A 14,221-nucleotide genomic window follows, 5' to 3' on the forward strand; every position below is an offset into this window, starting at 1 on the left:
CTGGATTGGAAAGATGCGAAATTTGACAGTGCCTTCGCAGAAATAGAACAAATGTGACCGTCCGAATCGTCATGTCCTCCTGTGCTGAGAGGTTTCAAGATTCTACAGAGCAGGTGGAGTTAATTCAGTCACATCACGACATCTACAAATCAATCAAAAAAGACTGGAAGAACGATAATAATGGTTGTGGGGGAGGATCAAACCTGGTACAATGGGTTAAAGCATACACCAATCCACAGGCTGGACACACTTCCCTTCAGATGTAAATAATTCTTGTGTAATTTCTGAACAGTTCTCCCTTACCTTTATTAGCTACTGCATTACCAGATAGTTTCCCGAGCTTTTTGAAGTCACAATACTTCAACTTTACTCAATTTATATTTTGACGAGAGGAAGCTGGTTAAAAAGGGCAAACCCCAGTGCGCGGTGTCATTAACCATGTAACAGATCACAACACTCACATGATCCTTAAAATACTTCAACCGATCTTGGTACTTCTTCCTGGCTTGCTGCATTCGCATTAACGACTGAATCTGTAACAGAAAGAGAGAGATAGAGAAAAGGTGAGAGGGAAGAAAGCAAGGGGGTGTTATGAAGGAGAGAGGAGGTGAAAGAGACAGAGAAAGGATGTGAAAAAGTGAGAAATTAGGGAAGGAGGGAGAGTGAGAGAGGGTGGAGTGACAGCATGAAAGATAGGCAGAAAGAGGGAGAGAGAATGAAAGAAAAAACATACGAGGTTTGACCACAATACAACAGAGCTGGCCTGAGTAATGAGGCTGGACCCATTCAGACAGGAAACATAGAGTGAGTACCAGGGGCCAACATTGTACACAAGATGGACAGTATGTGTTATGTTGCTAGTCATTAATTTGGTGATGCAGGAAGTTATCTGTCTTCCACAATTATTCCTCTGCATTTCACAGTTCAATACAAACTCCACTTCACTTTCCTAACCAATTTCCCTCACTGGTAAATTCCAGCTCTTTTTGTTTGGATCTCCACCAGGAACTTACTCGTTCAACAAATTAAACAATTTACAAGAACCAACAATGACAAAAGGGACGAGGTGGGGGCTAAATCAAAGGCACTTGGAAGGAGAAATGTTGTACCCCAGCCCCTGGAGTTCCCAGCACTCTCGAAAAGCTTCAGGGTGAAAAGCTGCCGTTCGGTATATGATCCACTGAGGTCCAGTTGCTCTCTCATGTGTCTCTAGAGTATGTCCTGATTCATTCTCAAGGGGGACCATCAATCACGATATCGTCAGTGTGCATCTGGCCCAGTATATGTGCACATCGACACAGTGTGCCCAAGGGACTGGTATATGTCCACATTGACACCGTGTGTGTATCAGACATCAGTATATGTACACACTGACCTCAGATATGTGCTGGGGTTAATGAAGAGTGCTGAATCTCCTTGAATAATTCACTTAATGGGAGTCAACAATTTCCTAACCCCGATCACCCAAGTTGAATTCATAAAGCAATTATCCCTTTACCTTCACCGCAGAGGCTGTGTTGTCTTTGAGGTACTGAAGCCTGTTCTTGTAGGCCTGCCTTTGTTTGTAACCTTTCCAGTTAGACTGTGGGGAGAGAAATGCCACAATTATATCTCACCAACAGACTACATCTAAAATGTTTCCTCAGAGTCTCAATACTCAGAAACCTCATACCTGAATGGCCAGGATTGCCGGCTGCTGTTTCTTCAGGAAGTTCATCCGATCTGAATATTCCCTCCGTACCAGGTAACCTCGGCAACGTGCCTGTAACTTAGTGATCAGGGTCTCGTTGGCCACCCACAGCTGCTCTCGGTTATAGGCAGCTGTCACTCCTGAAATCGTTGACTGTGGAGTGAGAGAGGGAGACAAACCTGTTACAGCTGAGGTGGGGGGAGAGAGACAATGGGAGACAGAGACAGAGAGTAAGAAAATGGTTTGTGTGTGTGAAAGAGAGAGAGAAATAGAGCGCAAGAAAGATGGAGGAATGAAGAAGGTCAATGAGTCAGACTGTGACAGAAAGTGAGTGATGGTCTGTGTCTGACAACAACAATTTGAGAAAGAGTGATTGCTCTGATTTGTCAATAATTATTACATGCTGTGACTATCAGGATAGGGAAGCAGCTGAATTATGCAGATCTGGGATTGTTCACATCCACCCCAAACAGGGCCTTGTCTCACCCGAAAGGCAGCAGCTGGGACAGTGCAGCACTCCTTCAGCACAGCACAGCAAGGTTAGCCTTGATTCCTGAGCTCAAGTGGGAACTGACCCTGGAACCTAATGATTCAAAGGTGACTGTGTGCTAACCACTGACGCCAAAGTTACGACACACACAATTCAGTTTGGGCATTCCGAATTTAACTTTTAAAAGCCTGCAGTATTTGTGGGGAGGATGTCTTGCAATACTGAGAATTGGGAAGTAGAGTGAGAGAAAATTATTTCAATGCAGAGAGTAAGAAAGAGGAGGAAGAACTTGGATATGGAGAATGAGAGGAAAGCCCCCTTTAATCTTTTACTTTGATCAATACAATTCTCACTGGCTTCCCCATTTCTGAAGTAACTTGGTTTTAATTTGAGACGTGAATCACAAGGTGGGATGGAAGAGTGTCCTGTACCTGGATTTCTTCCTTGCTCAGTTGTGTGTTGTTCTGGACAAACCCAGATGGCTGCTCCCAGCTTCCTTGCTTCGTCACCAGGTTATGGTAATAATGGTAACCTCCCTTCACCCAGTGCCTAACCCACTGGCTGCCGTTGTCACCTGCAGGCCAAAAGGGAACACATTCACACATTGCGCCATGTTGCCGTGGACCAACACACCCAATGCCAGACACCTCGACCTCCATCATCCAAAGGACACCACTTCATCCCGGCTCTCATCAAATGCACCTTCCATCCCCGTAAACACAGAGCTTTCCTTCACTGACCATTGGGCACAATGTAACCCAACGACTGAGAAACTAACCAATTGATGCCCCATGGTTGACACCCAATGACAAAGGGACCACTGTCCAATGTCACAGCTACCCCTGTGAAAGCGCTCAGATTAGATCAGAGTGTCAATGATATCAACACATTGTGCATATGATCAGCAAATAAAATTTTGGCACTGTCAGTCCAACATCTTAGAGTCAATCCAGTGCCAGGATCCAGTTCATTTTAATATGAACTCAGCCATATAACCCAACGTCTGGGCAGCATGGTGGCTCAGTGGTTAGCACTGCTGCCTCGCAGCGCCAGGGACCCAGGTTCGATTCCAGCCTCGGGTGACTGTCTGTGTGGAGTTTGCACATTCTCTCTGTGTCTGTGTGGGTTTCCTCCAGGTGCTCCTGGTTTCCTCCCACAGAACAAAAATGTGCAGGTCAGGTGGATTGGCCATGCTAAATTGTCCAAAATGTCAGGTACATTAGTCAGAGGGAAAAGGGTCTCGGTGGGCTACTCTTTGGAGGGTCAGTGTGGACTTGTTGGGCTGAAGGGCCAGTTTCCATACTGTAGGGAATCTAATCAGCCAACTTATGGAGATGAGCATTGATAGCCTGAAAATACAACAGCTGTGTCAGGTCCATGTCTTTTTCATTCAGGTTTGGGATGTGGTAGTTTTAGCAAGGCTAGTATTAATTACCCAACCAATGCTGTTTCTTGGGAACATGGTATGGACTCTTCTAGTTTGACCCTGATTGGAATGGCATTGAAGAGTGTCAACCATGGCCTTGATGAATGGTGGAGTAGGCTTGAAGGGCTGATTGGCCTACTCCTGCTTCTATTTTTATTAATATGTCCTTCTAACCCTTTCCACTCCTACAATCAGTGACTGTTTCGAGGATTACTAATGGAAGAGAAATCACAGCAGTGCCACTCACTCACCTTCTGCCTTCTTGGCCTGTTTAGCCTCAGTCAGTTCCTGCCGATAGGTGTCATCACATTCAGAGGTGACTCCGTATAACCCAACATCTGGAGATCGCAGCGCACTCAGTATCTGGACTGTGTCTCCATGGTCTACTGCCTCATTGATAGTCAGAATGCCCAGAGAAACTAGACAGGTTAGAGAGAGAGATCACATTGTGTCACAAACCTCTCAGGGTTCAGATCTCTGGTCATTACAAACCAATCATCACATGCTGATGATCCAGAGGAGATAGTGCATTGTCAGGTCCAGTACTGAGTTCTGAAGCCCAGGACTATTTCAGGCTTTGTGTAACAGCATGAAATGTTATAATCAGTTCCAATCCGAGCTGGATTAGGCCAAGGAGTTTGTGTGTGCGTGCATGTGGGTCACAATCTGTTTATACACGTGTGTGTGTGTCTTGGTGCATGATCAGATATCAGCAGAGGTGAGTGCAGGTGTTACAGTGAGCACATGTCTGCAAGTATGTTCTAGTTGAATGTGGTACCATGTGTAAGTGTGCGTGTTGGTGTGTGTTCTAGTGAGTGTGTCAGCATTAGTATATGTGTTGTTGAGTACATACTGACAAACTTACAGCATAAGTGTGTGCGTGTTACTGAGTGGAGGCATATTCTGAGTGTGTCCCTGAGTGTGAGAGTGTGTCCCTGAGTGTGAGTGTGTGTCCCTGAGTGTGACTGAGTGTGTCCCTGAGTGTGAGCGTGTGTATTGGTGCTCAGTGAGCAATGACAGGATCAAATGTCACCCACTCACACGCAGTTCCGTGATTAACCCGAAGATCAGCTCATGGGCATTGCAGCCTTGCGACTGGGAAGGAATTGTGAGAAATGTTGGCTGCATGGATTTTAGTAAAGCCTTTGACAAAGTTCTGCATAGTATTCAGGGGAACACCAGCAGTGTTCCACGGGGATCAGTACAGAGTCCACTGTTGTTTGTCATTTATATAAACGATTTGGATGAGAATTTAGGAGTTAGTGAGTTTGCAAATGACACCAAAATTGGTGGTATAGTGGACAGGGACGATGGTTGTCTAGGATTACTAAGAGATCTTGATCAATTGGGCCAATGGGCTGAGGAGCAGCAATGGAGTTTAATTTGAATAAATGCGAGGTATTGCATGTTGGTAAAACCAACAAGGGCAGGGCTTATACAAATGATGGTCGAACCCTGGGTAGTGTTGTAGAACAGAGAGACTTTGGGGTTCAGATACATGCTTTTGAGTTTTGCATCATAGGTAGGCAGGGTGGTCAAGGTGTTTAGCATGCTTGCCTTCACTGCTCAGACGACTGAGTTTAGGAGTTGGGACGTCATGTTGAGATGGTACAGAGCATTGGTGAGGCCTCTTCTGGAATACTGTGTTCAGTTCTAGTCACCCTGGGAATGGAAGATTTGAGTTATAAGGAAAGGCTGGATCGGCTGGGACGTTTTTCATTGGAGTATAGGAGGTTGGTAGGTAACCTTATGGAGGTTTATAAAGTAAGGAGGAGCATAGATAAGGTGAATAACAAGGATCTTTTCCCTCGAGTGGGGGAGTTCAAAACTAAGGGACACATTTTTAAGATAAGAGGGGAAAGAGTTTTCACACAGAGGGTGGTTTGTGTGTGGAATGAACTGCCAATGAAAGTGGTGGATGCTGGTACAATTACAACATTTGAAAGACGTTTGGACAGGTACATGAATAGGAAAGGTTTAGAGGGAGATGGACTAGTTTAGTTTGGGAAACTTGGTTGGCATGGACGAGTTGGACCGAAGGGTCTGTATCTGTGCTGTATGACTCTATGAGACAGGTGTTTTCTGATTGGTTCAGGCCACCTGGGCAGAATGAGATTTATTTTACATTAAGGGGTGACATGGTGGTTCACAGCAGCAGGGTCCCAGGTTCGATTCCAGCCTCGGTCGACTGACTGTGTGGAGTTTGCACATTCTCCCCGTGTCTGCGTGGGTTTCCTCCGGGTGCTTCAGTTTCCTCCCACAGTCCAAAGATGTGCAGATCAGGTGAATTGGTCATGGGAAATTGCCCATAGTGTTAGGTGCATTAGTCAGAGGGAAATGGGTCTGGGTGGGTTACTCTTTGGAGGGTCGGTGTGGACTGGTTGGGCCGAAAGGCCTGTTTCCACACTGTAGGGAATCTAATAAAAAAAATTAAGGTCACATTTGAAGGTTGTCCTGCTGGATCTATTTTGTGGCAGGAAACAGCAGAAACTCACATTTCTCTGCATCTTGTGTGTCCTTGTTGGATTTCCAGACGGTGTCCTGAATTTCGTCGAGCCAGAGCACGGCAGAATCATCCTGAGTCTCCTGTGGAGAGTCAAAGTCATCAGTGGCTGCACTGTCAGGCTGAGGGAGAAACTACCCACACTGGGCTAACTGGGAAATCAGGGGCACCATGGTGGTTCAGTGGTCAGCACTGCTGCCTCACAGCGCCAGGGACCTGGGTTTGATTCCAGCCTCGGGCGACTGTCTGTGTGGAGTTTGCACATTCTTCCTGTGTCTGTGTGGGTTTCCTCTGGGTGCTCTGCTTTCCTCCCACGATCTAAAAATGTGCAGGTCAGGTGAACTGGCCATGCTAAATTTCCCAGAGTGTTCAGGGATGTATAGATTAGGTGCATTAGTCTGGGGTAAATGCAAAGTAGTAGGGGAATGGCTCTGGGTGGGTTGGTCTTTGGAGGGTCCGTGTGGACTGGCTGGGCCAAGGGCCTGTTTTCACGCTTTAGGAATTCTATTAAATTGAAAAAAAATTTAAAAGTGTGGCTGACCATTGTTCTCAATAGTCAACAAAACCCCAATAACAGGCACTGTCCTCAACTTAAATAAAACAAAGAACTGCAGATGCTGAAACAAAACAGAAATTGCTAGAGAAGCTCAGCAGATCTGGCAGCATCTCTAGAGAGAAAGCAGAGTTAACATTTCGAGTCCAGTATTCAGTTCTGAAGAAGGATCGCCGAACCCGAAACGTTAATTCTGCTTTCTCTCCACAGATGCTGCTGGAACTGCTGAATTTCTCCTGTTTTTGTTACTGTCCTATACTTGCTGTCAATATTTGCCAAAAGAAATGTTCACTTTTAAAGTGTATTTTACAACGTCAGGGGCTCTCAGTCCTGAAGTATTTCTGAAGCATGATTAGTATTGCGATATTTGGACAGCATGAATTTTTAATTATTTTGTGCATTGGGCAAGAAAAAGAATCATGTTTGAATTTCTTTTTGATTATTGTTGCTGGTTTACTTCCTTGGTTTACTGAATCATAGGTGATATTTATGCTGTAAATATGCATCTGTGAAATATGTTTGTTTCAACTGCGTGGATGAAATCTTCCACTCATTTTAATGCATGTCGCTAAAACATGTTGAGCGGCACAGTGGTTAGCACTGCTGCCTCACAGTGCCAGAGTCCCGGGTTCAATTCCCATCTCAGGCAACTGTCTGTGTGGAGTTTGCACATTCTCCCTGTGTCTGCGTGGGTTTCCTCCCACAGTCCAAAAATGTGCAGGTTAGGTGAATTGGCCATGCTAAATTGCCTGTAGTGTTAGGTGAAGGGTAAATGTAGGGGAATGGGTCTGGGTGGGTCTTTCTTCGGAGGGTCAGTGTGGACGTGTTGGGCTGAAGGGCCTGTTTCCACACTGTAACTAATCTAATCCTAATGTTCCTGTAAATTTATCTGCAAGGAGCCAGTCATTTCAACTGTAGCACTTTATTGAGAAGGTCAGCTGACTTCTAGACTTATCAGGAAAGTAGGTCAGTCAGAATGTTAATAGATCTTAAATAATTGACAAAACCAATGGTAAAACAGAGAATAATTTCCACGTGAGGGCGTTGAGATATGGAGCAAGGATGTTGAAATCAGATTTCATAGGCACTTTTAAAATGTAGTTGGATATTTGGTGAATTGGAAAAAAACATCAGGTGTGGAATAAGGTGGACAGCTCTGGTATGACTTGCTAAATGAACTTCTCATGTACTTTCAGAATCTGCATTAGGCTGTCATCACTGAAGGTGCTCCATCATCACTAATGGGTGGGGTGGGGTGGGCTGGGCTGAACAGGCTAACTTCACTAACTCCACCAGGGGGTGCCCCAACAGCCATGATACACTGTTTCCACCAGGGGGCGCCCCGACAGGCTGCAGCACACTGGCTCCACCGGGGGGGAAGGGGGTGGGGTTTGGACCCTGTTCTTTGAGGGACAAAGACCCCTCAGTTACAGCCATTGAGTTAATGGGCCTTGTACCACAACCATATGTCATTGACTGTTCAGAGACACAGGCTTCTTTGTATCCAGTGAGTGCCAGAAACAGACATTTCTCACACCGAGTCTCACATGGACAGCTGTTTCCAAAGATGCTCATTTCTGAACTGTAATTCTATCCCTCTTCTTACTGATGCTGGCTTTTAGAATGGTTTTGCGTCCAATGGTAACTCAGTAACAACTTGCAGTTTTAAAAAAACACTAAGATGTAGATGTGAGGGCTGTGGTGAGATCCTGCGTTTGGACCCAACAACACACAGTGAGGTAGTCAAACCCAGCAGAGACGACAGAGGTAATTAACATGGATAGAGGTTTGACTAACCAACAGGAAGCAGAGAGTCAGGGTGACTAGGCTGTTTTTAGAAAGGCAACTGGAACTAGTGGGATGTTGGAATTATTTATAATCTTGGATTGAGGGAGTGACTGTATTGCAGGTTTAGCAGTGTGTGTGTGGAGAGAAAGCAGGATTAACATTTCAAGTCCTGTCACACTCTATCAGAACTGACAATAGCTAGGAAAAGGTGGTACTGTATTTAGTGGACAACTGCAGGAGATGTGAGTAGATAGGTGGAGATACAGCCCAGAGAGAGAGAGAGAGAGAGATGTGAAAGGGACAGGCAGATGAGGGAACTATTGATAGTGGGCTAGGACAGATGGGTTGGCCGTGCTGAAAGCTTCACAACCAATGAGAAACTTTGTAAAAGTAGAGATTATAGTTATGAATAAAACATTGCAGATGATTGGTAGGCAGCAAAGTCTCTTTGTCCCATGAGATTACTGGGATGGAGGAATCAGCTGTCCAAAAATGTACCCTCACCCAATCTCAGCCATATCAGGGTCCAACCACCTTCAGACCCCAGTGCACAGTGTCAGGGAAACTTCAAATAGGAAGAGAGAGAGAGACATGAGAAAGGAAGAGATAAAGGAGGGGCTGACTATCTCCCCCACACCCCCCTCAGCAGAAAACTACTATTTGAACACTTTTAAAAATGTTTTACCCTTTCAGGGATACATAAAAAGGGGGTTGAAAGCCAACTGCTACCTCGGTCTGTGTGTACTAGTGAACGAGTACTGGTTCACTAGTACACACTAGTTGTTTGAAAACATGTACTGCGCAGGTCAAAGATGCACTCACTAGTCACCCCTGCATTGTGGGTAAAAGACCTCTCTCACTTTGACTGCTAGAAAGTCAGCCAGTAAACAAATCAGTCCCAAGGAAACAGGGTTAGAAGGACTTCCTCAGCCTGTGTGCTACCAGCCAACTACCATAATTAAGAAACCAAAGGATTTCAAATAAACCTGCGAAAGCTAACAACCCTGAAACCGACTGTTCAGCCCTAACATGCCACGATGTACTCTTCACGTATGATCCAGAGAGACTGGTCAGTAAATATTTAACTTTATCTTTGGGACTCTCATCTGGGTCCGATTGTATTCCATTAAGCTTTTTATGCTTGGTAACTCAAACTCACTCTTCTGTTTACACATGAGCATGGGGTCAACTTGGCTCTTTTTAAAGCATGTTAATTTGGTCTTGGAGGAGGGTATCCACAAAAGGAGGGGGGGTGATTCAATAAAGAAGGGGAACCAAATCAGCCCTCTTCACATGGGACTGAAATGATTTAGGATGTCTGCCTGAAACTGTGCTAACTGGGGAAACCTTGCCCAGGGTCTGGTCATAATGGTCCATGCAGCTTTGGACTGGGAGAAGGCTAGGTCCTGAGCAGGAAATCTACCGCAGCTTGTGTCCCCAGTCCATCACTGATTCCCGTTCAGGAAAGATCTCATGTTGGGTCGTGTTTTGTGTTGAAGATGGACCAGTGTATGAAGACACAAAGCCTCTGAGGCTGGGTTACGAGGAGAGGTAGATCAGCCTAGTTCCTGGTGAGTTTATTTAAACATATGGCCCCTTGATGTTCACTCAAAAGTAATCAGAGCAAGACGGGCCATAGAAGCAGCAGTCACCAGGTCACAGCAATACAGACTGGACATTATGCAAAACATTGAGCTCACCTCTCAACGGCAGAACTGAAAACTAACAGCTTGCCTGAGGGCTCACTTCAATCACCATAGCAACTTACCACAACAAAGATGCAGTGATGCGACAGAGTGAAATTACCAAGAACATCAGCCATGTCAGTCACAACTCTGTCTTTCCTGAGAGAGTCCCGAGTGCAAATCCCACAAGAGAATATGGAACATAAAATCCAGTCTGACACTCACAGGCTCGGCCGCATCCAGGCACAGGAGATACTCCCTCATTCCCTCCTCCTTTAAGGTGCTCATCAAAACCTGTCAGCCCAAGCTTGGGGTCACCTGTCCTCATGTCAAACATGATGGATTACCCACCCGTGAAGCACCTCAGAGCATGTTACTGTGGTAAAGGTGCTACATAAGTGAAACTAACTGTTAGTGAAATATTTTTAAAGAGATAGTTGTACTGAGTAACATCAGGAGTAAGGGAAAGTCAGGATCAATGTAATAAGGAATACAAATGATTGAAAGTAGAACAAAGTTCATGTGAAGGAAATATAGGAACCGCAGTGGACCATTCAGCCCCTCGAACCTGCTCCACCATTCATTGAGATCATTGTTGACCTGTGGCCTAACTCTGTTCACCTGCCTTTGGTACATATCCCTTAATACCTTTAAAACTTTCAAGGTTCGGCAGCACAGCTCGATCAAGTGGAATGTGTGGCCTGTCGTACATGGGAAGTCATGGACCCTGCCAACATCCTAAACGATGACGTGTGCAGGAAGTGCGGCCCGCTGCAGAGTTCCATTTCGGTGTTAGAGTGGCATATCCGTGAGGTTGAGAGTTACATGGAATGCATGTTCAGAGAGCTGGTCACACTAAAGCTCCACAGCCTGCAGGCTAAAGAGCTCCCTGGAGTCCTGCTCACAAATGGGGTTCCATTTTGGGAGCTAATGAAGGTATTAGTAGCTCAGGGGAAGGCAGACAGAGCCATGTTTGTGGCACAAGTGGACTGACTGTACAAGACAAGAGGAACAGCGATAGTAATTGGACAGGTATGGGGAATAAACAGGCCCTTCTCTGGCCATTGATGTGACTCCAGGATGGTGTGGTGCCTCCTTGGTGCGAGGGACTAGGGTGCCACAGAGTGACTGCAGGACATTATTCTGGGGGAAGGTGAACAGCCAGAATTCAGGGACCACGTTGGTGCCAATGATTTGGGTTGAAGGGGAAAGGGGGTCTTGCAGTCAGAATTTAGGTTAGCTAGGTTTAAAAAAACACAAACAGGACCACAGGGATCTCTAGATGATTCCCAGAGGCACACCTGAGTACAGGAATAGGAGGGTAAGGCAGATGGATGCAAAACACGAAAGGTGGTAAGATGGAGGTCTTTCGATTCCTATGAGTTGCTCTGAGAAGATGACATCTGTATAAGGCGGATTGGTTGCCTGCCTCTGAACAGAGCTGGCACTGAGCACCTTTCAGAGGGTTCTGCAGGTGCTGTTGGGAGTGTTTTAAACAAACTCAGCAGAGATGTGGGAACCAAGAGAGAATATTAGTGAGGAATACCAGGTTGCACAAAATACTAGGAGAGATGGGTAACACTTGTATAGAGAATAGAAAGTCAATAGGTGGAGTCAGAGGAAGGGAAAAAGTAATAAAGTTTAAATTAAGATTACTGTGCATGATCACCCCCTACAATGTTTACGGGAAATCACAGATTAATCTTCCAACTGATTGAGTTGGGATTCCCATGGTAACAGGGTCTACCCAGCTGGAACTCAACACCTGAGCCTTTTGTAAAGCAGACTTAGAGGAGGGGGAAGAGGGTTGGCTTAGTGGTATTGTTGCTAGACTAGCAATCTAAAGCTCCAGGTTCAAATTCACTGCCCCCCCTCCCCCCACCCAAACTAAAATATAAAGCAGACTCAAGGGGTTTTTGTGGTAGAGTCGTGAGGATGGTGCTGGAAAAGCACAGCTGGTCAGACAGCATCCGAGGAGCAGGAGAGTCAATGCTTCAGGGATAAGCTTTAGTGGTAGTGTCCCTACCTCTGACCCAGGAGGCCTTGATTTAAGTCCCACCTGTTCCAGAGAAGTGTCTGAACAGATTGATTAAAAATATGTATAATAGTTAATTTAAAAAATGAGAGGCATTATAAGTATGAGGCATTTTGGTTAGAAAAACATTGAAAGACAATATAAAATTGGGGGTACAATTCTAAAGGGGTTGCAGGAGCAGAGAGTCCTGGGTGTAAATGTGCACAGATCATTGAAAGTGGCAGACAGATGGAGAGAGCACAGTGTCCTTGGTTTTCTTAATAGGGTCACAGAGTAGAAAGCATGGAGGTGATGTTGAACTTGCACAAGACACTGATTGAACATCAGCTAGAGTATTGTGTATAATTCTGGGCACTACAGTAAACACATTAGAGAGAATGTAGAAGAGATTGAGAGAACAATTCCAGCGATGAGAAACTTCAGTTATGAGGGCAGATTGGAGACATTGGGATGAATCCCCCTGAAGAGGAGAAGGCTAAGAACTGAATCGGAGAGAATTTTTAAAAATCCTGAGAGACCTGATAGTGTAGCTGGGGAGAAACTGTTCCCACTTGTAACAGGATCAAGGATGAGAGGGCGCAGGTTTAAAGTGATTTATAAATGTAAGAAATGTGATGAGAAAAAAAAATCCTTTTGTGGTTTGAGTCTGAAATGCGCTGCCTGGGAGCCTGGTGGAAACAGGTTCAACTGAGGAGGGAATTGGATTTAATTCAAAACGTCACAGGTATACAGGGGAAAGACAGGAGAATGACACAGTCACAATGCTTGCTGTCGATCTGGGGTAGGCATGATGGGCTCAGTGCCTCTTCTTGCACTGTAAATATTCTGATTCTGTTACTGTTTGACTCTGGTGGCATCATAATATATCCCTGACCCGCAGACATTCAGTCTGTCTCACACACATGTAGGTCTATGGGGTGAATTTACATTTACAGATTTCTAGATACATTGTATTTTGTTCGAAAAGCACACAATCTGTAGGCATGATGTGGAGGAGTCAGTGTTAGACTGGGTGGTCAAAGTTAAAAATCACACAACACAGGTTTATTTGGAAGCACTAGCTTTTGGAGCGTTGCTCCTTCAACAGGTAACTAGCGAGATAGGATCAAAGGACAAAGAATTTATTGTAAAAGATCAAAGTGTCATACAACAATTTTATAAATTCCTACTTTGGAAATAGAACCAGTCTGACTCAAGATTGGAATATAGACAGACTCTAACCTCATACCTTTAATGCATTGTCTGAGCTGAGCTGTCACCTTTTCTTTTATAAAACCTTAAGTTATCTTGGGAATGTCACTTGAAAGAAGTTCTGGGATTTACATATTAATGAATCAAAACCTGCAACCCATTCTAAGTGATTAAGACTTAACAGCAATCCAGGTTTGTTCAATACATTGCATCAGTTATCTGACACTTTGATCTTTTACACTAAATACCGTGTCCTCTGATCCTGCCCCACTAGCTACCTGATGAAGGAGCAGCGCTCCAAACGTTTGTACTTCCAAATAAACCTGTTGGACTATAACCTGGTGTTGTGTGATTTTTAACTGTCTTACACACACCAACAGGGGTCACTAGATAGGAATGAAGGGCAGGAACCCTGGTTGTTTGACCCTTTACTATCCAAAGCATAACTTCAGCACACACCTGCTCTCACATTCAGTCTTGACTGAGATTGGACCTGGGCTTGGGCCCACACCCATTGGAGAATTCAGCCACTGAACCCAAGGGGAGATTTAATACAAAGTGCCTGCAGTCTTGAGGCAATAATTTAGTCTGCCAAGAGTCTGTCTCTCTCTACCCACCCACCCTCCCCGTCACCCAGTGGTTTAATTTGGTTGCTGTGTTACTGGGATTGGCACAGAGAGACACAAAGGAATCATTCACTAACTAAACAGTCACCTGGAACTAGAACAGACAGCTTTGTTCAAGGCGGGACTCCAACACAACTCAAAACACAACGCCCCAGTTCCAAAGCTGAGTCAGACAGAGGAAGAGGGAGTAATGGACGGAAGGGGCAAAAAGGGAAAGATAGGGGGGGGGGGGCA

General features: G+C 45.1%; 1 protein-coding gene and 1 long non-coding RNA gene across 3 annotated transcripts in view; one reads left to right on the plus strand and one right to left on the minus strand.

Annotated features, from left to right (window-relative positions):
* The window catches only part of LOC122542583, an 85,674-nt gene that overhangs the window by 41,848 nt on the left and 29,605 nt on the right, over window positions 1–14,221 (plus strand). The window lies entirely within an intron of this gene.
* The window catches only part of iqgap1 (IQ motif containing GTPase activating protein 1), a 111,327-nt gene that overhangs the window by 28,609 nt on the left and 68,497 nt on the right, over window positions 1–14,221 (minus strand). Inside the window, exons 16-21 of the mRNA XM_043680495.1 lie at window positions 6,102–6,192; window positions 3,858–4,025; window positions 2,612–2,754; window positions 1,673–1,843; window positions 1,499–1,582; window positions 462–533 (exon numbers count right to left, since the gene is read on the minus strand). Coding sequence (XP_043536430.1) covers window positions 462–533; window positions 1,499–1,582; window positions 1,673–1,843; window positions 2,612–2,754; window positions 3,858–4,025; window positions 6,102–6,192 — 729 coding nt within the window. The remainder of the gene's footprint in view (window positions 1–461; window positions 534–1,498; window positions 1,583–1,672; window positions 1,844–2,611; window positions 2,755–3,857; window positions 4,026–6,101; window positions 6,193–14,221) is intronic.

This window comes from Chiloscyllium plagiosum, chromosome 40, assembly GCF_004010195.1.
Source record: "Chiloscyllium plagiosum isolate BGI_BamShark_2017 chromosome 40, ASM401019v2, whole genome shotgun sequence".
In the NCBI taxonomy this organism is placed as follows: Eukaryota; Metazoa; Chordata; class Chondrichthyes; order Orectolobiformes; family Hemiscylliidae; genus Chiloscyllium; species Chiloscyllium plagiosum.